Source organism: Lepeophtheirus salmonis, chromosome 3, assembly GCF_016086655.4.
Source record: "Lepeophtheirus salmonis chromosome 3, UVic_Lsal_1.4, whole genome shotgun sequence".
Classification (NCBI taxonomy): Eukaryota; Metazoa; Arthropoda; class Copepoda; order Siphonostomatoida; family Caligidae; genus Lepeophtheirus; species Lepeophtheirus salmonis.
Genome location: NC_052133.2, coordinates 36067141 through 36093373, shown reverse-complemented (window position 1 = coordinate 36093373; position 26233 = coordinate 36067141). Strand labels below are relative to the sequence as shown.

Below are 26233 nucleotides of genomic sequence, written 5' to 3'. Positions count from 1 at the left end.
ATTTAATTGATTATAATGATACAGACCAGGATATTTTAAAGTACCATATGGAAAGGGAAGCGGAAAAACATTATTTTAACCAAACACATTACTAAGGTAGGCAAGGCCCGTTTTAGAGGGGAGACAATTGTCCTAGGCCTGGCGCTGTATATTTAGGAAAAATTTGAAATAAGTAAACCAAGAAAATATTAAAAAAAAATGAATTGACCTTTTTTCAAAAAAAGTCATTCGAGAATTACTATTGAAAATTCTTTAAAAAACGGGCCCATATTTTACAAAAAGAAACGATAAAAAGGGCCTCACGCATTTATCTTTGCTCCGTCCCCGCTCACGCTTTAATCCGTCCTGGTAGTATGAATTAATATAATCTTATTGAATGTCCAAGGCTACATTAAATGTTTAACTTAATGTTTTCATTAATTTAATATTGATATCTTCCTAATTCGTTAATAATTATTTATGTAAATGCTGAAAAAAATGAAAATTCTTACTAATTTGGAAATTATAAGAAGTACAAACTCTAGGTTATACTGAATCAAGGGCAAATAGTAATTTCTTTAGATAAAAATAAATCATAAATAGAAGAATAATGAAGTTATTGGGGTAAAATTGAAATTCGAATAATATATTGTATGGACAATGAGTTAATTATTATATATATATTACTATCAGGAGAAGAACTAACTAAATCACACAACCTATTATGAAGATAACGCTAAGTTGATGAATGATGAAAAATTCGTGTTAGTCAAATATGAATATCCTACAGTTATATAATAATAATATTTTGTTGTTTAATCACTCTGCAAGGGGAAGATTCCTATCGTCTCCAGTTGGGGACCTGTTGTGTCTTGACGAGGGAGAGGAGACACAAACTTATTTATAACGATGAATCCAGGACGACCGAGAGAAATAAGAAGAAGGAATGGCGTGGAGGAAATAATACAATAGTTATTAAAGGACATCTGTATTCTTTATAATACAAAACCCTACTCTAATTAATACATAAAATACAAGACTATTTATACAAAGTAAAAGACAGTACTTTTAATACATATATATATATATATATAAGAAAATACAAGACGATAAGAAGAAGAACAAGAGGGAAGGAAGCACGAAATACATTACAGGACCCAACAAAATAACCCTTCTTCACGATAAAATGAATGAAACATTTTGTATTGAAATTAATAGAGAAATATTATTTGAATAAGACTAAATAATAATCATGTACAAACCCGTACTGAAGTTGATGATATTTGATTTTAAAGTATAAATTTATCAGTTTAAATATTCAATGTATTTTAAAGAAAAACCTCCAGTGATTCTATCATTTTTTGATCTAGATTAATATTTATCTGGGTATTTTATATTTCCTTAAATTGGAAGGATTGATTAAAATTCTCCGTAATGATAACTACGACAAAACATATATTAGTTTACAAAATGAGCGTAGTTAGGAGGGGAATTACTCTACAGATATGTAGTATTTATTAAATGACATCCTTGAATTATCCCCAGTTTAAAAATAAAAATTGCACCCCAGGTTTACCATCAATCAATGAATTTCTCATCAAAGATTAAGTATTTTTTCATAGCAGGTTGCGTGATTTCTTTAGTGTTTCTTCTGATTGAGTCCTTTAATAATAAGTATAAGCTAGAGAAATAGCTATGGGGATTTTTATTTATTTATTTACAAAATCAAATACATGTTTGATGTTATTAAATTTGGTGATTATTATTGTTGTTTGTATTCCACTTGACAATTTGCAACTATTTAATGATATATTAGATTATTTTGAGTCTTGTTTTGCCACTGGTATGATTCCAAGTGTTATCCATACATGACTCATGTCCCTCTACGAAGAAGACGCCATGGGATGTGAAGAGAATCATTTTGTTCTTCAAGGTCGGCGATTACTCTCTGATATCCAATTGCTTCTTCTCAAGGAGAGGGACTCAGACTCTTTCTACAAGGATTTGATGATCATTTCCGGAGATGGAGTGCCCTTTTCAACTTCTGCCTTTCTCCTGGGCTCCGTCTCCAAGAGTATTAAGCACGCACTACTTCAAGGTGGAGAATTGATTTACCTCCCCGATGTCTCTTCTTCAGAATTAAGGATTTTTCTCAACAAATTCTTGGAGCCTCAACATTCCAAAGCGGACTCAAAAGTTAGAATACTTTCATTGCTTTCTATTATTAACCGCTTATTTACATCTATCTTTATTATAGGTCATTTTCTCAGTGGGTTGTCTTCTTGGCATTGATTTCCCTAGTTCGGAGCCTTCTGTCTTCCCATGTCCACATTGCTCTAAAAAGTTTACTTTGAACAAACTTCTCTCGCGTCATCTTCGGGTTGTTCATTCAACGAACCCCGAATATCAATGTCTCATTTGCCTTCACCGATGTCGATCCAAAAGTGAGCTAACTATTCATGTACGGATCCACACTAAGGAAAAACCCTATCCTTGTCACATTTGCTCTAAATTTTTTGCCCAAACATCGCAATTGAATGATCATTTGATCAATGTTCATAATGAATCCATAACTCCTACCAAAAAGGGATGTAGTAATGTATGTGAAATTTGTGGTCTTAAGCTTGGAAGTCGTGTTGCAGTGAGGCGTCATATAAAGATACATCAAAAGCCAGATGTTAAAGAAATGAGTGATATAGAGGACGAAGAAGAAGATGAGGATGATGATGATGAAGAAGAATTGTTGGGGGATGAAGAAAAGAAATCCTTTGAATGTATTTTCTGTAAAAAACGCTTTAGTCAAAAATCTCATCTTAGTGTGCACGAGCAGGGAACACATCAGGGGTTAAGGCATAACATGTGTCCCTATTGCGGAAAAACGTTTTCTGCTGCATCTAATATGAAAAAACATTTACTGATTCACAATCAACAAAGTGATTCCAATGAAGATGGGAAGTCCTCTACTGAGCAGCAATTTAAACATGTATGTGAATACTGTGGGAGATTATATGACAATTTGCACTATCTACGTATACATGTCAAGACGCATTCCACTGAAGCTCCTTTGTTTCCTTGTGAGGAATGTCATGAAAAGTTTTCGTCCATAAGTGCACTAAAAATTCATCAAAAGTTTCACAAAGGGGAGACTCAGTTTACATGTACAGTCTGCCGACGTACATGTCTATCAAAATCTGCATTAGAAACTCATTCTTTAATTCATACAGGCTATAAACCTCATCAATGTGATCAATGTGATAGGAGATTTACTCAAAAATCTCAATTGAACTATCATTTAAAGACTGTTCACGCCTCAATCCATGAAAATAAACCCAAGACTCATTTTTGTTCATTTTGTGACAAAGGTTTTTTCACTTCATCTGCCCTTAACAAGCATACAAAAACTCACAATCAAGAAAGAAACTTTAAATGTGTGGAATGTGGAAAAGCATTTATCCAAAAGGCTCATCTTAAGACTCATTTGCTTCAACACTCTGGAGAAAGGCCTTTTGTCTGCGTAACATGTGGAAAATCTTTTTTTACTCATTCAAATCTAAAGGAGCATTCTAAAATTCATACTGGAGAAAAAAAGAAGTACTATGAATGTTCAGCATGTCCAGCGACTTATGTTAATGCCTCGGATTTAAAAATTCATACCCTTAAACACTCAGGAGAGTCTCCTTTCTCCTGTGATTTTTGCAAAAAAACGTTTAGATCGAAAAGACATTTAGGATATCATATTTGTACACACATTGGAATGAAGCGGTTCCAATGTAAAAACTGTAACAAATCTTTTACGTCACCATCGGGTCTTAGACAGCACTTTAGTCATCATGATACTTGTCATCAAACAGCATCTGAAGGAGCCTACACTATAAAAAAAGTTGTGGAAAGTGGGGAAAGTCACTCCACCCAAGTGAATCACCCTATTATATACGCTTCTCAAGGAGAACAAAATGTTCTTATGGATTTTTCTCAAGATACTTTGAGCGAGCAAACTCATTTATTTTCTGATGTAGTCAATCATGATCCAATGCTTGTATCCGGTCCTGATGAGGAGGAAGAAACTCTTAGTTTATCTCTCCCTGTTATTAGCAAAATTGTTTAGTTTTATAATTTATTAATAAAAAAAACATTTATTTTATTTTTGGGAGTTTACTTCAACATTTATATATTATATTTTTATTTCCCAGAGTATGAATTCAATCGATGGCAGCAATAATATTAAAAAAGAGGACACAGACAGTGAGGAACGAAGATTTGTGCAGATCCCACCAGAAACAGTTGGATTAGTTGGTGAAACATTGGGAATTACTAATATACCCGAAAGTATTACACGATCCTTGTCAGAGGATGCATCCTATAGATGTCGCGAGGTGGTTCATGTAAGTAGTATTTCAAATGTTGAAGAGGCCTTAAGTTTTAATAATAGCCTTTCTTATTCAGTACTGTACTCAATTTTTACGACATGGAAAACGCAGAAAACTAACAACAAATGATTTTAATAGAGCACTACGTTGGTATGACGTTAGCCCAATCTTTGGCCAGGGCTCTGAAACTTGTCCAAATTTTATTCGAATTCCAGAAGCAGAAATTTTTATACCTGATGAGGAGAAGCCAATCAATCTTACAAATTATTCTCTCAGTAATACATCACATGAAATTGGAGAAGACCCAATTATAAAAGGTTGTTAAGCATTATTATATTGTGTTTTTTTTTTAAATAAGTTTGTTGTATGTTTATTATTGTAGGGTTTTGGTTAAGTATTGAGGGCACACAATTGCCAATTGATTCGGAAGATAATAAACCAATTGAGCACCCACAACCCAATCATATTACCCCTACCCTTCTTCAATACTATACTAGTGTTACTAACATCATTCTTGGAAATTCTGAAGAAATGTTGAGGGTATTAGAATCTATTTAATATTTTGTAAAATAGTCCATTCTTTTAACATTTCAGATAATACTTGATGATTTAAAAACAAATTCTAAAATTAGCACCCTTCTACCATATTTTGTTACTTTTATTCGCAATACTTTACAAAAACATTGCGATAATCGCATTATTACTGGACGGCTCTTATATTTTTTACAATCCCTTTTCTCGAATGAATATTTAAATTTGAGTCCTAAACCTTATGTAAGTTTGGAAAAAGTTTGTTTTATATCTTATTGTTTTACTTTGCATAAATTTTTTCTAGTTAAGTCATTTAGTGACGGGTCTATTATCAAGTCTTATTATTGAACGTCGAAGTCGCGAAATTTCTGAAATCGATAAATTAACACTTAAAATTGAGCATGTGCCGTTGGCCTCAAGAATACTAAGAGGCGTTCTGGATCGTTGGGCTACCCCAGTTAACCTACTAAGATCTCAAACATTAAGAGCCCTCCGCGAATATCTCAAAGACACTAAACTTTCCTATAGTTCTCAATATGGAGCTTTATCAGCTCTAATAGCTTTGGGTCCAGAGGTGTTAGAAGATACTCTAGTTCCTCTTATGAACAATTATTACCTATCACTTGAGTCCAAGTTTGAATCGAGTAGAAGTAATATTAGATCTGTTTCTCTGTACGAAAAAGAAAGACAAGTATTAGTACATATGATGGGTCAAATTCTCACAGCCTCAAGGATAATTATTCATCACAGATCTTCCAATCCAGAATTGAAACCGGTTATTATTTCCAAAGTTCCTATCAAAGATGAAATTAAAAAGGAACCTGGTACAGTTTCTAATCATACTCATGGATCATCTGTGACCATAAATGAGATTTCAACTTCTTTATTAGATGTATATAACTCTGCATATAATAATTTTGGAGATAGTCTTTGCATAATTCCTTTGTGCCCTGCATATAAAGTTAAGCACGAGCACAATGCACTTCATATAACAAATCAAAAAGTTAAATTTTGTATAAGGAAGTGTGGTAATCTATTAAAATTTGATGGCTTTTCATCAAAAAATCACGACAGCACCATGACCATGGTATCTAAGGAATTAGAGGATCCGACCCCATCTGACAATATTTTCTCAACTTCACAAAATTTTGACCATCTGGCTCATATGGGAGTACCCAGTGATATATTCGACGAAACTTCGAACGACGGTTTTATTGATACAAGCAGTACTCAAAACAATGGATTGAATTCTGAAGATATAACAGACTCATCGAGAACCCCTGTGTCACAAAGTGTTCAAAACGAGTTTGAAGTTTCATCGAAATATATTGTAGTTCAATATCCAAAGATTTCATTCTACTATGGACGGCCCTGGGAACAATTAAAAAGAAAGTCGTTTGAACATTTGCGAGAAGATACTAAGACAAAAAGAAATTGCTTTATAGGAAAAAAGTTGGGTGGAACCTTTTATACTGAAGAACAACGTAGGTTGATCCTACTCCACTCATGTTCTCTTTATACGACGATCTAAATCAATCATAGTCATTTCATCTCCTCTACTCCCAATTTCTAGGCACTAGGTGTTTTTCAAATGGAACTTGTAATCATAATTAGCTTTTCAATTACACTCAAAGTTAACAAGACTTTGAAGCCTTTCAACTACTACTATTGTAAGAAACCGAACTCGAGAAAGCTTTGTTTAAATAATTTAATCCCATTCTCACTTTAGTTTCATCTTAATATCAAATATGTCGTATAGAATTATATCGTACAATTCTCTAATTTCTCTATATCATCACAACAAAGACAAAATAAAGAAAACCAGCCACTAATAATGCTTCAAGATTCTGAATTTATGAGATGCAATTATTGGACATTTTATACTAACAAATAACATTTTCCGAAATAGTCATGAACTACACCAAAATATTCACATTGACATCAAAATATACAAATCACTTAATTTTCATCATCTCTTTTTCTTTTATTTGAGTTGACAGAAGGTTGAGAAGAAGAATTGCCCAATTGAACTCCTGGCGCTACTTGTATCTTAAAAACAGGCGCAGAAGCGCTAGATGTGGAATACTTAGAATTTAAAGATAGCCCTTTAGACATTTTTGAGCCAACTCCACTAGAATAGCCCTTGGGCTTCGCTTTAGACTTAAGCCTGTAATTACAAGCAGTAATACAATGTCTGTCGGGAGGTAATTTCATTGCACCTGAAGAGGACTTGGGTACTGGTAGAGAGACAGCGTTCTTAGTACGAGAAGTCTCTAATAAAACGTCTCTAGAGGGTGGACTCGTAAAGTTTTGTCTCGTTAATAGGTCAACAGCAAGTCTCACATCTTCAGCATCGATCAATTTCTTCTTAGCATGAGACGAAAGAGACTTGGAGTCCTCCAAGACGGATGCAATATAACGGTAAGAAAATTCGAGAAGTTGATTAAGAACACGGGGTTCATATTCCGAGACGCCCATATCACGGAGAATTGCGCTCATGACTCGAGCGTCTTTGGGCAAGGAATCTTTCACCATTTTCTATATCAATGTGTTGCTAGGGTTAAATGAGAGTAGTTTAAGTCTGGAATAGAAAAGAGGAAAGGTATTAACGGAATTAAGTGAGTGAGCGAGAAGAAGTGGAGTCAAGTGAATGGAGGAGCACCTTTAGGGTTGAGAGCGGAAAAGTAGGAAAAACAAGCATTTAGTTTCTTTCTTTGGATGCCATGTGACGCATCAAGTTGTTGACAAATTTGTCCATTTTCTTTACATCTTGGGCAGCGTACGTCTTAAACTGGAGACAAATGGCATCGTCAGTCATTTTCATCTTTAAGAGTCCATGAGCGTGGTCGTACTTTAAAGTATACCTCACCTGAGATTATAAATTATAGGGAAATGCCAATAGCAAAGGCCGAGCAAGGAAAAGGAATTCTCATTACCTTCATAGGATCTTGCAGATACAATTTCTCAGCGGCTATCTCGAAAGCTTCCCATGAATCCAAATAGGTCATAATTATAAATTCCGCATACAAAATCCTAGATAAGCCCCTTCCACGTCCCCAGATAAAGATTCTCTTTGATCCTCTTACTTCAGTTCTAATTTCCTTTTTTCTCTTTTCTTCTTTCATCCGCATACAACGCGAAGCTGCTGCTTGTTCCTACTTCTACTACCGCTGCGAGCTAACACATTCATTGACCAGTTGTCCTTAGATACGCCTTCCTATTCTAGCTTTTCCTTCTCTAACTCTCCAGCCGGCCCTCACTTTCTAGCTCATATTTTCTCTCTCTTTTTCCACCACATAAGTCATAACTAGATAGCTAGTAAAATGTTGATTATGACTCTGTGTACATCACGAAACCTCTCATCATCTCAAAGGATAAGGAACGAAGGCCCTGAAAATGAGTTTTACTAATAGTAATATCTGGAGTGAACCAAGGGTCTATCACTTAACCTCATGTAGGGCGATGTGTATTTTTTATGCTTAAAAATCAATTATCAAAACCTAATTGACTTTGTACAATGTTACTCCATTTCTATTTCAACAGCATCAGAAAATCTATATGAAGTACCGTGCTACTACAATTAATATATCTTCCACCAAGACAACATTTTTGAACTGAAATAAAAATGTTTTTGATTAAAAAACTTGCGTAGGGTAAGAGATAATCGGAGAATGATACAGATATTACTTTTCACATTTTTCTACAAGTTAATTACAAAAAGTAAAGTTTAGATCGAACATTTTATCCGTAAAGATTAGGAATAATCTTTTAGGCGAAGGATGTACAATATTTACAAAGTAAATTTTTAGTACAGAATTAAGAAAGAAAGAGAGGATTGAATGATTATTAATAATATTAATATTATATTAGACAGTATTGTGTCCTTGCCATTTTCTATGTGACTTCACATAGATTTTCTGATGCAATTGAAATAAAAATGGAGTAATATTGTACGAAGTCTATCAGGTTATACCATCTGATTGTGAAGTAACAAAAATACACATCCACCTCAGAGATAAAAAATATACTTGAGGACAAAATTGAAGGGAGAGACAGCTGATCAATACAAACAACAAAAGGATCAAAACATTCAAATATTATATAGTAAATACTATATAGCCGTTTTGTCTTACTTAATAATGTGATTTTAGGGCGTAATGGATAATGAGGGTACTCAACTTACTTCAAATTATTCTCTTATCAAAATGGCAAGTATAAATATAAAATCTGCAAAATAGTTCATTATTAATATTATAATAATTAATCAACCTCAATTTTCACTCTTAGAAAGGATTATCATAATTCAACTCTAAAGGAATATCTACGATTGATATTTAAATTCAACTTGAATCCCATGAAGCCTCTAACAACACAATGAAGAACATTTTCAAAATGGACTTTTTCTTATAAATTCCTAATATTCTCGTTTGTTCATGTACATACTAATTTTAATAAAAAAATGTTTAAAAATATTTAAGATACATGAACATCTAATCCAGGGGTTCCCAAACTTTTCAGCCTGCGACCCCCAAAATAACGGTGCCAGAGACTGGCGACCCCCAACAACACTGGAGGTGGATTATAACGTTGCGCACAGCCACGCGTACATGCACTGTGCGTGCGTGTCTGTTCTCCCAGATAGCGCGCGTACACACAGGCCACGGGGCCCCGCTCACTCGACCAGAGAGACGCACACAGTGAGATCAGAGCTCGTTCACGTGAAGCAGCCGATCAGTGACTGACTGCTTCTTAACAGTTGAAACAGTGAAAACACAGAGTCTCTCTGGTCATAGCTGCTCAGAGATCAGCGCCGCAGCTTCTTGAACAGAGCAGAAGCTACTGGTGGTTTGTACCGAGTTTCTGTGTCCGCCTCCAGTCCGACCTGCTCTCACGTTTAGTTTTAATATTTCGTCAACTAAAATATATCTTTTTAAGCTATTAGGCTGCACCTATATAATATTATTTATTTCAAAATAGAGTGCTTCTTATTTTATACATTTCATACATATACACACATATTTGGGTAGCAATTTATTTCAAAATAGGCCTATACTTGCAGGTGTATTTTTTCTCCTCTTCAGACGAGTTTGGTATTTTCCTTTGTTGTCACAGGTAAAAATAGCTAAAAAAAATTTCAACAGTTGTCGTTCTATACTTTAATCATTGCAACAAACTATAGTTTTAATATATATAGTATAACTATATATAAAACTTTATAAGCTGTGTTATCAAATATGATTTGCGGCTCCAGACAAATTTGATTTGGGGGAAGAGGGGGCAAAACGGCTCTTTCGATAGTAAAGGTTGCTTACCCCTGGCCTATGCAAAACGGGCATTAATACAACACAAAATAACAACAGCCTTACAGAGATGAAATTATTTTATAGTAATTTGAGAAATAAAATACAACCAGAATACAGGGAAACTTTAAACAGCAGGGCTGAGTGAACATACAATTATAAACAAGTGCGCAGGTAAGTCTTGTCTGAGAAAAACACAGGATCTGTGCGCTTATAACGTGCAACAGACACCTTATTGCTGCATGTGCAAAAACTTTACTTATTAGGGATACTTATTTTAGCCTATTATTTACATTTCTTAAACACACCTAATGAGATGGGTGGGCAATATTCTTGGAGCAGAGCAAGTCCATTCTGGGCTTTATTTTAGAGACGGCCACTCGTAGATCCTCCTCCACGTTTAGCCGCGATCTGTATTTATTTTTATGTAGGTCAGTGCTGAGAACGTTTTTTCGCACAAGTAAGTAGAGCCAAATGGAATCAGGAGATGCATAGCGGCCTTGGATAGCTGTGGGTATTCCCTCTCGACCGAAATCCAAAACTCCGCCAGCGTCTTGGTGTTAAATGCTGCCTGTAAGGTTCTGTCACTTGACAGTTCAACCAATGCGTCCTCCAGGTCGGATGTGAGATGATAAGCCCTCGTAACGGTGAATGGTGATCTTATCCAGTCATATTTCTCTGGAGCAGTTTCCTCCGGAAAATACTTGTTGAAGTGTTCCAGGAGAGACTGAAGGTGCGCTGTGATGAACTTCTGCACAGTTTTGACACTCAGTGCATTTTCCTCGATGAATTCGTCCAGCTCAGAAAACATATCGAGACTCCCCATTCTCACTTGCCCTGACCAGCGCTCGAGTTTCCTCTTGAATGCGCAGATTTTGTCATTCATTGACAAGATGTTAGTGTTTTCACCTTGCAGTGCCAGATTAAGTCCATTTAATTTTTCAAATATGCAAGACAAATACGCCAGCCTTGTTATCCATGCAGGGTCATTGAGGTGGTCGGCGAGCTGGGATCCATGCTCCATCAGAAAAAGGCGCACCTCGTCCCGCAGTTTATACAGGCGGCTGAGCACATTTCCCCGCGAGAGCCATCGGACTTCGGTATGGAACAGCAGGCCCTCATGCTCTGATCCCAGTTCGTTACACAGAGAGGCAAACAGTCTAACATTGAGTGGACGTGTTTTTATGTAGTTTACCATTTTAACCGCAGTGTCTAGAACATGTTTAAGGTCTGGTTCAAGCGTTTTGCTGGCAAGCGATTCCCTGTGAATCATGCAGTGTGTGAAATTTATGTGCGGCGCCACTTGTAATACTCTCGCTTTCAGTCCTTTCTTTTTCCCCAGCATCGCTCCAGCCCCGTCCGTACACACACCGATGCAATTTTCCCAAAATAGTCCCTCTTCTTTTAGTTTGCTGTCAAGCTTTTCAAAAATGTCCTCACCTGTGCACGTTCCCTCCAGCGGCGAGCAAAACAGCATGTCCTCATTTAGTTTTCCGTCAAAGCTGTATCTGACAAAAACAAGCAGCTGGGCAGAGTTGGATATATCTGTCGATTCATCTAGTTGTAAAGCATATTTTCCTCCTTTTATTCTGTCCACCAGCTGGCACATTATGTCCTGGGCCATGTCTGTGATGCGCCGGGCAATAGTCCCGTTTGACACCGGCACCGATTCCAGCTCACGGGCTAATTGATCCCCATGCATGGCCCGACTCATAGCTATAGCAGCAGGTTTAATTAAGGTTATATAGAGATGCTCCGCTTGCATCTCTACCTCCGCTGGCATCTCAAGCTCCGCTGGCCTCTCCTTCTCCGCTAGCTTCTCAAGCTCAGGTAGCCTCTCCTTCTCCGCTAGCCTGTCCTGTTCCTGTGGCCTCCTCGATTTGGTTGGTATTAACCAACGTTTCATTGTGACTGTCAATAATGATGAGAAACAGATGGATTTGTCGATATAAATGTGCCTTTAGTCCCCTGTCTAGAATTACACGCCACTCATTATCCTCATCTCATAACTAGAGTATGGATATTCATCTATAAAATCAATTTAACGATGAATACATCAAGTCAGACTTTAACTCTGATTTCACAAGGATGCTTATTGTATGTAATATAACCTTATCCATTGCTAATCATCTACGTTCAAAAAATTTATGGAGAAATACAAGGGTAAACATATCCCTTCCCGAGGAACCATCATTAAATTAATGGAGGATGTTGTTACTGATGTCATTTATAGAAATACATATAAAATGTTTTGAGTCATCCACACCAAATGACGATCAAGTTATCAGTAAAAAGTATTTACGAATATCGAAATGGAACTCTGAATTTTGTACTATCTCACAGTAAGTATTCAATTTTTTTTTTTAAATCTAACCATAAAATATGATTCTATTTTAGCTAAACATATCAAGAATTATGATACACAACTCAGTAAAGGGCAAAAACAACTGCTTAAATGGTCACAACAACGGGGGTAGTAGCTTTGGATGGTTTGCAACAAGTTTGTCTGAGACTACTTACTTCGTTTTAAGACTTGGGTATGATAATTAGGTTTTCCAATATTACATAGTCATTAAATATTACTTATCCCTTAAGGCTTAGCTATGGTTGATGGGCTCCAAGAAATGGTGTTCAGAAAACTCATAAAAGGCAAAAATAACTGTTTAAATGGTCACAACAACGAGGGTAGTTACATTGGGTGTTGCATTATAATTAACAATTGTGTATATCCTTCATGATAATAGTATGTTGTTATATAAGCATACCTTAATAACGGGGGAAAATATTTTTTGATGCTCTTAATAAGGAGTAATATCGCCGGACATTACTACATAATTAGCTTTTGCTCTAAATCTTTAAGATGAATTTATTTCTAACATTTTTTTATTAATATATTTATTGTCTAATTTTATGATTTTGACATTTACTTTATTATTAATAATTAGTTAGATCTCATCGGTAGAGATATATCTATCCTGTGCACAATTGTATATAGCAACTTCCACATGAAGAAGAGGGGTGATTATCTTTTTGATTAAACTCCACGTCTCGCTTGTGTATTGCAACCTAAAGTTATGACATATTTAACTGAATTCCGATGTTAGAACAAGAAAAAATTATCTGGATCAATCTATTATTTCAATATTCTTTATTTATAATTTATTATTATTAATAGTTATATGATTTTAATTGTTTAATTTTGTATATTTAACTTAAATGTTTAATGGTTTATTTTTAGTATGTAGATTATATTTCATTAAAGCCTTCTTTTTTAAACTTTGAGCTTCAAATATATTTCAAATACTCTACTTTGTCGTTTCATTAGCTATTATTCTGAGAATAAGGTTCATAATGAATTACAATTTCATGGAGTGTGACGTTTTCAAATCTACTGTAACGGATAAAAACGTCGAAGTCAATTATACGTAGTATATCTTCATTAAACATTTTGCTAATAAATACATTCGTTATACCCTCAAAAATCATAATAAAGCAGGCAGATGATAATCACATCAGTATTTTAAACAATGATACCATATGTCTTTTTTCCCCCCTCCTCCTCGCACGCGTTTTTCTCTACAATATTATCAACTATACTCATAAGATAAAAAAAGGAAATGTTCTTTTTGTGGAGGAAAAAAAGGGGAGAAAAAAGAAAAAAACTGATGGGAAATGTGTAAGCTATTTTATTTAGTGACTCTTATTTTGAAGAGGGGTTTTACCGGAAGGATGTGCTGTACTAAACGGCTGCTATGTCTCCTGTGTCTTCTTTAGGCTGAGGCCTTATTCAATACAACAACTAAACGCTCGGCTACAATTGCATGGTTTAACTCTAATATCAACTCATATGTATATGTTATACAAAAAAAAAAATTATAATTCTTTTTTTTTTTAATAAAAAAAAAAAATTGTATTTGTTTTTTGGAATGCATTTCGCGACCCCGCATCTGTGTCTCGCGACCCCCGGGGGGGTCGCGACCCCCACTTTGGGAACCCCTGATCTAATCAATGAAGTATAATTTATTCTAAAAAATATTATATACTAATAAAATTAAGCCTTTCAACATATTATTGATTCTTAAACTGTATAAGATCCGTAGAGACACTACGAATCTTGGTTCCCACAACAGTATCAGTTTCTAGCTTTCCAAAGTGATACAGTTTTATACTTGCCATCGAGAAATTGCTTTTAAAAGAGAAAATACATGATGAGCTTCTGGAAATGAATCAAATATATGATCACTAAGGCATTGAAAGGCCTAATTTTTACGAAAGCCAATATTTTTCAAAGTTGCAATGCTAATCTTAAGAGCCAGGCTGGAATCTCTGGGCAAAGCCCGTTTTGTAGAATTTAAAAGTATTTAAGTTTCTAGACAAACTTAAATTACATCCTTAGAAGGATAAGTTAGAGCTGTTTGATGCAATCCTTTTGTTTTGTCAAGGCATAATCGACCCTGAATTCGTTGTCAAGACATCACAAAGATTCAATGCATTTTTCACAAAAGATTGTTCTTTCCAATTTTTTCACTACAAATCCAGCAATGTAAGTGATGACTACTCTTTTATAGTCCTAAATTGCTATGCAAGAATTAGGATTAGGCACTTTGCTGTAGTCATGGTCGATCTATAAGGGACCCTTATAAATTAAGCCATGTTTACGAATACATTCCATTTGGTTGCTATCCATATTTATAAGGCATCTTCCTTTTTTTCCTCTAGGAAGATGGAAAGGTGGTGTTATCTTGACTTAAACAATTTCCTCTCGTTCCTGCTTTAATCTTATGTTGAATAATCAATCTTTTATAATGAGGAAAACTGTCTGACCGAAGCATTATTATTATGCCCGTTGGCAGAGCGAATTACACAGAAGAAAAGTTCCAAGGGATTTTGACTGAATGTGTATGTTAGAATATATTTTAGATAATTTGTTTATATAAGAGAATTATATAAGTGTATAAAACTCTGAATTGCACTCAAAAATTCAACATATCCTGTTTTTTGCTTTGTATTAACAACTTTTTGACCAATGCAAGTTTGTAATTCTTTGATATAGTCGTAGCTTGATTCCATGAGAGGGCGCCAATAATCATAGTTGAATCTTCTTAATGGAGCTTTAGCTGAGCTTCCTAATATATTCCGAGAGTTAAAAATGTCAAATAAGGCGTCAAATATTCTAATGAACTCCACTGTAGCCGTACAGTTCGAAAAGTTTTTGTGTTGAAGATCCATTGAGAGCATGTCCTAAACATCTGCTACACTTCTCGAAAGTGTTTGGCATGCCAAAATTACTTTCATTTTCATTCTTCTCCATTCAATGAAAGCTTTTCGCAATTTCAATCCAGAGAATCCATAGATCATAAAGTTTCCGATAGGTATTTCCCAACTCCCATTGATGGCAACCACCATCAGTACAAGAACCTCTGTGGCAGGAAGCATTGAATCGTCGGGCACTCCTGTGCCAATATCAACGTACCCATGATACTTACTGCCATCAAACTCCATCTTTTTTTTAATACTCATTTCATCTAGAGTGAGGTTGCAATAGATTTTTTCGCCGTTAGCGCTTTCTTGTAGATGAGCTGTATTCTTAATGCTTCAAATGATTCTAGAGTAAAGCCAGGAGAACCATCAATCGATCGATACCAGGTTCTAATAACAGAAGGATGTGGCAATACCATGTTGAAAGTCCTTCGGATATAATCATAACCCTTCTGAGAGAAAAACTGTATAGGCAATCCAAATTGCTTTAATTCCTCTGAATATTTCTTTTGTTGTTATAATTCCCATTTTTTTATTATGGATCATACGATGAAAGAGCTCTTTTGGAAACTTAGATACTATAGTAGACAGAAAGGCTTATTATAGGGCTCTGATGTTGACATAATAACTGAATGTTTTGATCCTTATGTTTCTTTCTGGCTCATCAGCTGAACGCTTCAATAAATTGCCCTCGTCATTCTAGAGAGTAAGCACTCTATCTCTATGATCCCCATACATGAGGTTAAGTAATTGACCCTTGGTTCGATTATGATTAGGCAGGGAGCACTATATGTATGTAGTGGTCTTGGACTAACAAAATATTCCTCACTGTCGTATTGCTCAATTTTCATTCAAAAACATACTATAGTAATTCATCTTAATTCGAGTTCAACATCAATATTTAAAAGCACCAATAAAAATGTACAAAAGAGATATAGAAAACTGACAGCTGACTAAAAAAGCAACGAATAAGATTTATTGTTATGGAGCGAATTACGACGTGTTAGCAGGACACAGGTTTGTCCGCACGTACTTTAATGATTTAGTACTTAATAACACCCAACCTTTCCTTAAAAAATAAAATGTTCATATCATTAATAATAATTATCTATTAGCTATAATATTCTATGTTTTTTCCTCAAAGTCCAACTATTTTTAATTAGTAGTTATATTGGCCTGATAAATTTTAATATGTTAATGTATTTTGGGCTAACTTCAAACATGCTCAATATAACTTTCTGGTCAAATACTTTATTTTAGCAATTAATGATTCATGCAACCTGTACTCCTAAAAGAAACGAGGGAAATGTCAAAAACTTAGTTGCTGTTTAGGCAATTCTTCCCAACTATTGGAATTATTATTCAATAATTGTTGAGAACCATAAGCAGCTTAAAAGGAGCTAATTCTATTTGAACCAATGAACGTTTAGAACAATGATGAAGAGAAGAGCTAGAAGCATCGACAGCTGACAACAAAATACTCTGTATATTTTTGTGCTAGTGGGGTAAGGCCGTGAATAATTATGCTATATATTTTATTTATATATTGTCAAATTGAATGATATAAATGAAGAGGGATTTGTCGTGACGTCATCATTCTTGAAGTCAGCCATTTTGGAGGTATAAGTTAGGCAAGTTGATAACATCCTTCTTGGAATAGAAATCTTTTCTCCGTGAGTGGATACAGTTGAAGAGAGGGAAGATGGTGAATTACTGCCGCGTGGTTGGGTGCCACAACAGGAATGACAAACACAAGCACTTGCAATTTTACCGTCTTCCTAAAATCGTCAAGAGCCAAGGCGAAATGACTGAGAAACTCTCCTCCGAAAGAAGACGTCTTTGGATTGATAGTTTGAAGCAAAACTTCGAAGGGAAGAATCTGGATAACATCAGGGTTTGTTCGGCTCATTTCGTGGAGGGTGAGTCTCAGTTCTTTGGATACTTTGATCCATAAAAAGGAGCCTGGATGTAGAGACTTATGCGCTATACCTATATTTTTCAGGAGTCAAAGCTGAGCTCTATAAGAAGGACAGTCCGAACTGGATCCCTTCATTAGGAATGAGTCCCGGTTCCACTGGAGATGATGAAACTTTATCCAGGCGCATGAAAGCTGGGAAGCTTGAGAAGAAGAGAATGCCTGCTTTAAAAAAAGAAAGTGTACCTGGACCAGAGGAACCTGTTTTTCTATCTGAATCCATGCCACCATCTCCAGAAATTGTTGAAGTTCAACCAGACATCACAGGAGAATATTTAGACTTCCTTCGGGAAGAGAACTAATCCTTACGCAGCGGATCAAACTTCAAAATGGAGAAGAAATTACTTTGTTTAAAGAAAAAATATGAATTGGATTCATTTGAAGATGCATAGAGTGCTTTGAAGTTTTCATCGACAGGCCTAAGAACTTGAAAGTTTTATACCACAGGCCTATGGTAGTAGACGCAGTGATAAACTTATCACTGAGCAAAGTGATCTCTTAGACAACATTTTTTCAGGGTACTTTGTTTTAGTAAATATATTATTGAACTTGCCGAATACTAAAACTAATTAACTGCTCAAAATCTATTGTGGTTTTAATTTATTTTATCCTTGGCATCGAGTCAATCAATATACAACAGTTTAGTTATTTTCGTTTTTAAAGAGATTAGGTGAAGTTTCCGTAACATTTTTTGGGATTTTTGCCTGATATTTTTAATAATTATATCAACATTATGTTTCGCAACATGGCGTCATTATGTATTTTGTTACACATCTGTGAAATTAATATTATTGAGTCATAACTAGTGTTGTTTAGGTTCCAAATTTTCGATCCAATCCAGTCCAAGAATCCAATTTTAAACTATAATTGACTTGCATTATTTTATATAATTTAATAACTATCTTAATTGATATCATAGTTAATTAGCAATTTGGATTTTAACCCACTTGGTTTCTATTTCTTTTCTAATTAATGATGGTACTATGTCACATTCCCAATTCTTTAAAGTTATTCCAACGTTAACCAAATATTCCTATAAAATGTCATCAGTGCAAAGTTACACAAATTTCGAAGTGCTAAGTAAGTTAAACTATATCATCTATGGTAGGATGAGATTTAAAGAAGGACTGACATATTATTAATATAACTAGAAACTTAAAAGGAGTATCTACATACATTATATTATACAGGAACATATTAGATGTGAAATTTATATTTTGTTATCAAAACACTTTCATTTGATTTTTTTTAAAATAAAATCCAGAAAAACAAAATGAATTCTTTCAAATTTTGACCATAAAATTTTAGTCTAAGATGGGGCGTGTGGGTTGTATTCACCCTCCACACACATCCATTATTCAAGACTCAATGTACCACATAAGGGAATTAGTGTATAACAGAATAAGGGGTCATGTAATTTTAACTCTTTGGTTACTAGGCACTCAAAGAAAGATATATTTTATTACATTCTATGTCTTTTTATCGTTGTGATTGATGTTTCATTTTTATTTTTGGTGAAAAAAATTATTGTACCAAAGTTTTATGTGATAAGTGAAACTTCCTCTTTTATATTATACCAAATGAATTAATCATGCCTTACCTTGGATATTATTGAGCTATCTACAAACAAAAAATCATAAGTGATAATTTTGAATTTTAAAACTTCAAAAATTAACAAATAGTACCGATAAACATTTTTTAGATTTTTGAATGAAACTTTTTAATTTAGTTAATATGGTTATAAATTAGAGCTAAAAATATTTTTCCCAGAAAATTGACGTCTTTTGGCCGATAAAAAGATTTCATATGCAAACACTAGAAAGATCAGAATACACTTAAAACATATTCTCTATTATCGTTGATTTCTCAATATAATACATTCAATAATCGGAACAAATTTTTACATATGAAAGTACAACAATAGAAGATTATTTCAGTTAATTCATTTAAGTTAATTTGGTCCAGATGGTAAATAAGGCTTCCATTTTTGAAAATGAAAAAAAAAAAAAGATATTCACTACAAAAAATATTATTATAAACTGTTGAAATTGATAACAGATACTCTTTGAATAACATGAAGTTTATTTTCATTTAGACACAAAACTACAAGTATATCTTTTTTGAAGGTAGGCCCCGGAAAAAAAATTCAAGAGGAAATTTCACCGATCTATAATATATGTCTTAAAATGCTATAATACATTGAAAATTAATAATTCAATACCTCGAAAGGTCTAGTAGTTTATTCCTCAAAAATACTATCTGGTCTAATTTTCTTAATTTCTAACTCAAACTCAATTTTTCAACTGTTACAACCGTCCTTGACTTCTGGAAAACTTACAATATTCTACGGGTTGTATTCAAATACAATTGGTATAATCTTTAAATAGATTGAATCAAAAGCAGATATGTTGTTAATTGTTGTTTTGTTTTTTTAATTATTTTATTCCAAGGCCAATGCTAAAGCCAAGTGGCAATACGACGTCAAATTTTGGCGTGTCTGAGTCAAACTAGGTCCAATTAATTGTCAATAGCAAAAAATGTTGGAAACTATCCCCAGTCTCCCCCTCTACTTCCCATTTATATTTTACCAATTTCGAAAGAAGAAATGTTTATTTATTTACTACGAATTGATACTATTCATTCATTTCATGATGAAGATACTTCCATGGATAGCTGTACATTCGAACCTCAGCCAAATTACTTTCGGCTATTTGTCCAAGTACGCTGATACAGTCAAATGCGGATAGGAGCAACTCATCAGTTCCTGCAAAAATGTTGCTCCTATCCAAAGTAAATAGGAAAAAAAAATAACACATTTTTTAATTATCTAAGTACAATGATGACCTACAAAATGAAATAAGACCATTTACTATTATGCATAGTTATTTCATATATTCAGATATTACCAACGAAGTTGAACGGAAGCTATGTTTTTTGCCTCTGAACGTCTGTTGGTCTATAGGATTACAGCCAAAGTTACTGATCAATTTTTGTCTAACTTTGTTCGAAGATTATATATGGTCGCTGTAAAAGGATTATTAAATTTTAAGATCAAGGTAGCCCAAAACTTTAAAAATACATAACCGACAATATCTTTAGATCATTTTGAGGTACAGAGCTCAAATTTGTGTCATTATATAGGGTTAATAAAAAATGCTTCATATAGAAAAAAATTTAAGGTTAAGATTAAAGGTCAAAGTTACACGAAAGATCAAAAACGCATAATCAACAATCACTTTTGAACAAATTGAGATACAACGCTGAAATAATCTCTTTGTAGTACACAATAAATATAAATATATAACACATTAAAGTATGTATACAATATATATTAAATTTCATTAAATACATTGTCAATATCGCACATTTTTATGTCGAAAATTACGTTCAAAATTGAACTTACTCGTACTTTTAGTAATCAAGAGGCTTTTAAGCGAAGTAGTTTATAGAGTAAAAGAATAGTCTCAGAGGGAAAATTGCATTTCAGCATTTTTTTTCTATTATCTGGATTTGATATAAAATTATATTTTGATCAATACAATTTGAACAAAGACTTTATTACTTACTAAAAATATCAAATATGTTCATATTCTTTTATCTAAAGTTTAACTTAAACTATATATTTTATGAAATAATAAATGCATAATGTTTTTGTTAGATAAATTCTTGAAAAAGAGATTAAAAAAAAGTATGTTTGGATTAGTACAAATGCATATTTTTATTCCAAATTTATATAAAACTACTATTACATCAAAATAAATTTTTATTATCAGTCATAAGTTTTATAAATATTTATAGCAAAAACGTTAATAGATAAATTAATTATAGATATGTTCCATATACTTATACAGGCACAGGAAATAATACTTTGTTTTATCATGAAAAATGATTGTCAAAAGTCAAGAATTTTTGTAATTGCTTTTGATTGGAAGTTTGACATTTAAGGATCGTTTATTTATTAATATTCAAATACTTTTTTCCATTAATATCTTAATTTAAGTAGATAAGTACTACTTCAATATGAATGAATAAAAACAAAAATTAAAAGACTATTAAAACAGTTTTTCTATATCACAAAAAAGCTATAAATTATAAATTGTGTAATTTTATAAGAAATAAATACAATTAAATGTGTTTGATATCATTAGCAATAAATACAAAAATAATATAATCAAATCATTCGTATGAAAGTCGAAGCATGGTGATTCATGAAGGAGTATTAGCCGCAGTGCTATGCTGAGAAATGAAACCTCCACGAAAGCCTTTAAGTTTAAATACTGCATCCACAATATAAAGGACCATAGCAACAAATCCAAAAAATGCAGCAGCTCCGAAAGCTGATATAACGTTGGCATAAGAAGCAACAGCGATGGATGCAGTTAAATAGAAAAAACCCCATAGACCAGCATATCCTGCTTCGATGAGATTCCATGGAATAACATGAAATTTCTCAATGAAATGAAAACAATAGAATAGCACAAATATAACATTAATTAGAAATCCCGTAGATGATACAAAAGTGAACCATTCGGCCTGAGAGAAGGATTGATAGAATCCAGAAAAGATAATACAAAAAAATCCTAGAACGTTTAGGCCAATCTGTGCTAATTTGAGTATTCCAGGAAGGGTCCTTACGTATGTAGGATCCCATCGCAAGGAAGCGTCGATGTTGGTTTCAGCAGTAGACGTCATTTTCTACACTACACACACTAATTACTAATTAGAACTTATTTCTCGTTATTAGTTACACGAAATCAGCTTTAGGACGCCCCTTCTTTGCACATCACAATCTGAGCATAAAATATAATATAAGTATGAAGTAACCACTAACTAAGGTATTAATATTATTTTATTATAGCCAGGAATCATCATATTCATAGTTATTTCAGAAGTATTACTCACTGTTGTTACTGTGTTACTTAGTTATATATCTTAAAGTGACGCACGCCTTTTAAATATTAATATTATTACAACTGTTCAACTTAAACTAATACAGGTATTCCTCAAATTCACTAATAAAATAAAAATATCTACACTATACGACTTAGTTAAAGTAGTATTAATGATTAACTAATTTAATACTAAAATACATTTAATATGGTATAAATCAAATGTACTATTAATAAATATGAAAATGAACCTCTTCTAACAGCAATACTCAAACTGACATACTGTTTGGAATATATTTTTAAGATAGTTTTAAAGAGGATAACAATTTTCTAAAGTATTGATATGATATCAATATAATTATTATTTACCAGTGTTGGATTTGATTATTACTCAAACTCGAGAAAAAAAATGACCTTACTAAACCGGACAATTTTCGTAAAAATACTCGAAATCAGCCAAAATATTTTTTTTTTCAGAAAATGCGACTTTACTTGTACTGGAATAATCAAAGTTCGATTTAATGATTAGTCAAATTTATATTATCACTCAGAAGTACAGTAAAAACTACAGAATCTTCTTTTCATTAAAAAAGACAAACCAAATTACATACATTTTTTTTTTGTAGAAATTCTCTAAAATTGATTTATTGTCCTAAAACGAACTAAATCGCCACAGGAGTCAAAAACTCGAACCCAACACTAATGTTACAATTGTAATTAGATTGGAGCCAAATTATTTAGAAACGAACAAAGCCATTTTATTTTTTTAATCATACGTTCATCCAGCTATTCCTAAAATAATTATTGAAAGGATTCCGGTATTTTGGGATGATCTCGATCACCTTAAAGAATGAATTTATTTAGCTCGGGAAAATGCTCGGAAATACGACCCGAATGAGGATTTACTCATATCCAGAAAAAAATATGAGTAAATAAAGTTAAACGCCTTCTATGTATTTAAATTCACTCCAAATATATTTCAAGTATAAAAGTATTAGTAGTTATAAGCTTTTAGTTATTTTGACTGCATTTCTAAAGAGTTGGATTGACAGGTTATAGGCACAATTGTTAATAAAGAGAAAATCGAATTATATATATATATATGTATTAAACATAATTTTATAATTACGAGTTAATTTATAGGAATTAATGTTCACCTCTCACCAAAAACACAGCCAAGACATATAGAAACAAGGTATAAATAAATGATTTTAGAAAAGAAATGCCATTTATCTGCTTTGTTATAAACTGATGATCGATTCCATATTCGAAAATAGATAAATATATATTATTATTTCACTAAAATTCTAGATGCGTTTATTCAAGAAAATTCTGTTGACTTCTGTTATGGGGTGAGGAGGATCCATTTGATGGATCACCATATTATTATAATATATAAATTTAAATATTTTGTTTTAAATTATAATTTGTCAAAAAACAAAAAAACATTTTAATATATATATAAATAGAAGAAAAAACCCTTGAAATTTTAACATTAATAAATAATATCAGGATTATAATTGTGCGACTCTATGTAAAATATAGAATATATATATATATTTATAATTACAGTTTATATGATTAAGATGGAAGTAAGTTTAAAAGACGATAAAAAAACAACGTTGAAGTTCATAATGATATAATAATTGCTATTAATCAATTTCATTATTCTTCTCTTTCTAAACCTCCTAAACTTCTTCTGTTGTAAAACATTAGCACATGTGATGAGCTAGTCAAACTGCACATGTGCTACACATTCAAAATATTTATTTCATTGGAGATATAATTTATATCTGATATTCTCAACGTCTTCATTAGGCTGCTTTAAGCATCATACTGTTCTCCGCTGCTTCCCCCTCAACAGTTGGAGAAAATACACTTGAATTATTATCAGTAGATGATGGTTCTTGAGATGAGATATTGGTAATTGTCGTCGTCGTCGTTGGAGGGGCCGGGGGTGGTGGGGATGTCGGACTACTAATGGCAGGTCCACTCAAAACGCAGGAAAATCTTGAATGAGGTACACGAGAGCGACTGAAATCATAAATAGAATAACGTTCATTATGATTAATTATCTCAATTTAGCAAACAAGTAATAGAACAAACAATGGACTGATAATTAATTATCAAATGTGTAAACCTAATAATATGTATGTTTTACTTATATAATTAGTACGCAAGTTAAAAAATTAGAGAATATTAATTTCTTGGAACATGTAAATGAAAACGTTTCAAAAAAATTAATAGGGATGGGAGGTGGCCTTACTACATCATGTTGACTATACTAATGTATATATATTAGGGATGCAACGATTCTGGGCAAATACCTATGTTGTTATTATTTGCCCTGTTTCTTCCTTTGTTCTTGTAATAAACCTACTACAAGCTATTTAGAGTTCTCCATCACACTAAAACTTGAATGAGCACAAGCTCAATCAGGCCGCCGATTAATCAAACAGAAATTATACTAATAATAGCTAATTTTATTCTGATTGATATTAGAAGTAGAGTATTATGAAAAAGTAAAAATAATGATAAAAGAGTCAGAGGAGTGAACTAGACAAAGATTGGCCCAGACGATGCATTGGTGGACTCCTAATATATATGCATATTATAATTAATAGAATTAAATGATTTGACTGTAAATATATTACTGATGAATCAGGATATCCTTGATTTTATGAAATCGATAAGTTGCAGCCACTTCTTCTGGTGAGCGAGTCTCAGAGTCGGATATATCGATCCTTGCACCTTTGGAAAGGAGCCAACTCACAATATTTTGAAATCCAAAAGCCACAGCCAGAAAAATGGGTGTCCATTTGTCCGTTGTTCTTGCTTTATTCACATTCAGACCCTTCTTTCGTAAATATTTCAAAACGGAGGTTTGTCGTGACGTGTTGTTCCTCAGAATGGAGCACACGGCATAGTGAAAACCATTTTGACCCACATCATCCACAATATCATTCGGATCCAGATCATCCTTATCTAAAATCTCTCGCATTTTCTTAATGTCTAATGATCCACAAGCGCCTAAAAAATCAGAAATCACTCTCCCATTGGGTCGCCGCACTTCTTGGTCCTCTTTGACATCCGATGAGGCTGGTGCTACTGGGGGAGGGGAGGAGGAATCACCACCCTCATCCTCCTTCAAGTCTTCCTTCTCTCCATCCGAACTCATTACTTAAGTCAAAATGATCACCAGATCCACAATCACTAATGAGACGTACGTCCAAATACCTTTTTAGGTTTTAGTCCTTCTTCTTCTTTTCTCTTTCTTTTTCTCCTTTTTCCTCTCTTAATAACTCTTTATAATTCAATTCACTCTTTTCCGGGCTGCTCCAGCTAGCTAGACGGTTGCGCCTAGCAGCAACGGTGTACCGTATCACGTGTGTAGGGGGGCAACAGATCGAGTTAATAAATTCATGAATCATGATTCTTTCTCAGTCCAATGTCCACAGTAGTAAGTCGGATTCTAGATCCCGAGGGCCATAGATTTTCACTTCTCCATAAAAAAACTTACTATTCATTATTCTCAATTATGATCCTCTTTTTTAGTTGTATAAAATAATCTTGTTAAAACCAATCAGGATTTAGAATCTTCCTTATCTTCGGTTTCATCTTTTCCTGTAGATATTAGTGTTAGATTCGAGTCAGAATTTGTGTTCTGAGTCGAATTGAATTCAAGTTAGGCCTATTTCGAATAGTTTCCACTTAATAAATTATGTGGTTTCTCCTTTTTAGTACAACAACTCTTATTTGAATAAACAGGATCGTCTCTAGTCTTTTACTGTCCTTTGGAGTGATAATAGAAATTGCACTAAAAATTATTATTGGTATGTTTCGAGTTCTCATGATCATTTGAGTCATATTTTTCAAAAAATTGTCGGTTTTAATTAAGGCAATTTTTTTTCTCTAATTTCAACACCAATAATA

At 33.4% G+C, this 26233-nt stretch overlaps 6 protein-coding genes, 1 long non-coding RNA gene and 1 other non-coding gene across 16 annotated transcripts; 4 read left to right on the top strand and 4 right to left on the bottom strand.

Moving 5' to 3' along the window:
* The first annotated feature begins 1694 nt into the window (after positions 1 to 1694).
* LOC121115000 (uncharacterized) lies at positions 1695 to 4170 on the top strand. The gene is made up of 2 exons (XM_040709138.2): positions 1695 to 2175; positions 2237 to 4170. The coding sequence occupies exons 1-2, from the start codon at positions 1855 to 1857 to the stop codon at positions 4082 to 4084; spliced, it is 2169 nt and encodes a 722-aa protein (XP_040565072.1). The 5' UTR covers positions 1695 to 1854; the 3' UTR covers positions 4085 to 4170.
* LOC121115001 (TAF6-like RNA polymerase II p300/CBP-associated factor-associated factor 65 kDa subunit 6L) lies at positions 3872 to 6846 on the top strand. 4 transcript variants are annotated; one of them, XR_005863398.2, is made up of 6 exons: positions 3872 to 4361; positions 4423 to 4663; positions 4729 to 4886; positions 4941 to 5120; positions 5182 to 6547; positions 6607 to 6846. XR_005863398.2 is itself a non-coding variant. In XM_040709139.2 (5 exons), the coding sequence occupies exons 1-5, from the start codon at positions 4173 to 4175 to the stop codon at positions 6406 to 6408; spliced, it is 1995 nt and encodes a 664-aa protein (XP_040565073.1). In that variant the 5' UTR covers positions 4133 to 4172; the 3' UTR covers positions 6409 to 6846. The 4 variants fall into 4 exon arrangements, 2 of the variants coding, with proteins under 2 accessions (XP_040565073.1, XP_071743472.1); XR_011779405.1 differs by having other exon boundaries at positions 4196 to 4361; positions 4409 to 4663; XM_040709139.2 differs by having other exon boundaries at positions 4133 to 4361; positions 5182 to 6846.
* On the bottom strand, positions 6710 to 7953 carry LOC121115002 (TBP-associated factor 9). 2 transcript variants are annotated; one of them, XM_040709141.2, is made up of 2 exons: positions 7814 to 7953; positions 6710 to 7458 (listed from the first exon to the last, which is right to left on the bottom strand). In XM_040709141.2, the coding sequence occupies exon 2, from the start codon at positions 7410 to 7412 to the stop codon at positions 6837 to 6839; it is 576 nt and encodes a 191-aa protein (XP_040565075.1). In that variant the 5' UTR covers positions 7413 to 7458; positions 7814 to 7953; the 3' UTR covers positions 6710 to 6836. The 2 variants fall into 2 exon arrangements, with proteins under 2 accessions (XP_040565075.1, XP_040565074.1); XM_040709140.2 differs by lacking the exon at positions 7814 to 7953 and adding an exon at positions 7540 to 7746.
* A 2624-nt stretch (positions 7954 to 10577) lies between these two features.
* Positions 10578 to 11003, bottom strand: LOC121115357 (protein FAM200A-like). Its single transcript, XM_040709581.1, has one exon. It carries the CDS (start codon positions 11001 to 11003, stop codon positions 10578 to 10580), a length of 426 nt encoding a protein of 141 aa, XP_040565515.1.
* Positions 11004 to 12118: 1115 nt separating this feature from the next.
* LOC139905002 (uncharacterized) lies at positions 12119 to 13485 on the top strand. The gene is made up of 3 exons (XR_011779404.1): positions 12119 to 12519; positions 12575 to 12714; positions 12773 to 13485. It is a non-coding gene; the product is annotated as an uncharacterized lncRNA (long non-coding RNA).
* A 3419-nt stretch (positions 13486 to 16904) lies between these two features.
* Positions 16905 to 17994, top strand: LOC121114998 (uncharacterized). 2 transcript variants are annotated; one of them, XM_040709136.2, is made up of 3 exons: positions 16920 to 17056; positions 17124 to 17355; positions 17439 to 17994. In XM_040709136.2, exons 2-3 carry the CDS (start codon positions 17139 to 17141, stop codon positions 17711 to 17713), a joined length of 492 nt encoding a protein of 163 aa, XP_040565070.1. In that variant the 5' UTR covers positions 16920 to 17056; positions 17124 to 17138; the 3' UTR covers positions 17714 to 17994. The 2 variants fall into 2 exon arrangements, with proteins under 2 accessions (XP_040565069.1, XP_040565070.1); XM_040709135.2 differs by having other exon boundaries at positions 16905 to 17355.
* A 3110-nt stretch (positions 17995 to 21104) lies between these two features.
* Positions 21105 to 22209, bottom strand: LOC121114999 (uncharacterized). The gene is made up of 2 exons (XR_011779403.1): positions 21570 to 22209; positions 21105 to 21277 (listed from the first exon to the last, which is right to left on the bottom strand). It is a non-coding gene; the product is annotated as an uncharacterized protein (transcript).
* A 1047-nt stretch (positions 22210 to 23256) lies between these two features.
* Positions 23257 to 25825, bottom strand: LOC121114996 (uncharacterized). Of its 4 annotated transcripts, none has more exons than XR_005863395.2 (3): positions 24955 to 25825; positions 23871 to 24334; positions 23257 to 23548 (listed from the first exon to the last, which is right to left on the bottom strand). XR_005863395.2 is itself a non-coding variant. In XM_040709134.2 (2 exons), exons 1-2 carry the CDS (start codon positions 25476 to 25478, stop codon positions 24115 to 24117), a joined length of 744 nt encoding a protein of 247 aa, XP_040565068.1. In that variant the 5' UTR covers positions 25479 to 25594; the 3' UTR covers positions 23257 to 24114. The 4 variants fall into 4 exon arrangements, 1 of the variants encoding a protein (XP_040565068.1); XR_005863396.2 differs by having other exon boundaries at positions 23257 to 23332; positions 24955 to 25671; XR_011779402.1 differs by having other exon boundaries at positions 23986 to 24334; positions 24955 to 25594.
* Positions 25826 to 26233: the final 408 nt, after the last annotated feature.

Bases quoted from the DNA above. Each gene is read 5' to 3' on its own strand.
- LOC121115000 (XM_040709138.2), top strand. From the start codon at position 1,855: ATGTCCCTCTACGAAGAAGACGCCATGGGATGTGAAGAGAATCATTTT. The intron at 2,176-2,236 runs GTTAGAATACTT...TCTTTATTATAG, and splicing joins ATTCCAAAGCGGACTCAAAA to GTCATTTTCTCAGTGGGTTG.
- LOC121115001 (XM_040709139.2), top strand. From the start codon at position 4,173: ATGAATTCAATCGATGGCAGCAATAATATTAAAAAAGAGGACACAGAC. The intron at 4,664-4,728 runs GTTGTTAAGCAT...TTATTATTGTAG, and splicing joins AGAAGACCCAATTATAAAAG to GGTTTTGGTTAAGTATTGAG. The intron at 4,887-4,940 runs GTATTAGAATCT...TTAACATTTCAG, and splicing joins ATTCTGAAGAAATGTTGAGG to ATAATACTTGATGATTTAAA.
- LOC121115002 (XM_040709141.2), bottom strand. From the start codon at position 7,412: ATGGTGAAAGATTCCTTGCCCAAAGACGCTCGAGTCATGAGCGCAATT.
- LOC121115357 (XM_040709581.1), bottom strand. From the start codon at position 11,003: ATGGGGAGTCTCGATATGTTTTCTGAGCTGGACGAATTCATCGAGGAA.
- LOC121114998 (XM_040709135.2), top strand. From the start codon at position 17,139: ATGGTGAATTACTGCCGCGTGGTTGGGTGCCACAACAGGAATGACAAA. The intron at 17,356-17,438 runs GTGAGTCTCAGT...TATATTTTTCAG, and splicing joins TTCGGCTCATTTCGTGGAGG to GAGTCAAAGCTGAGCTCTAT.
- LOC121114996 (XM_040709134.2), bottom strand. From the start codon at position 25,478: ATGAGTTCGGATGGAGAGAAGGAAGACTTGAAGGAGGATGAGGGTGGT. The intron at 24,335-24,954 runs GTAATATATTTA...TTATGATTTCAG, and splicing joins AAGGATATCCTGATTCATCA to TCGCTCTCGTGTACCTCATT.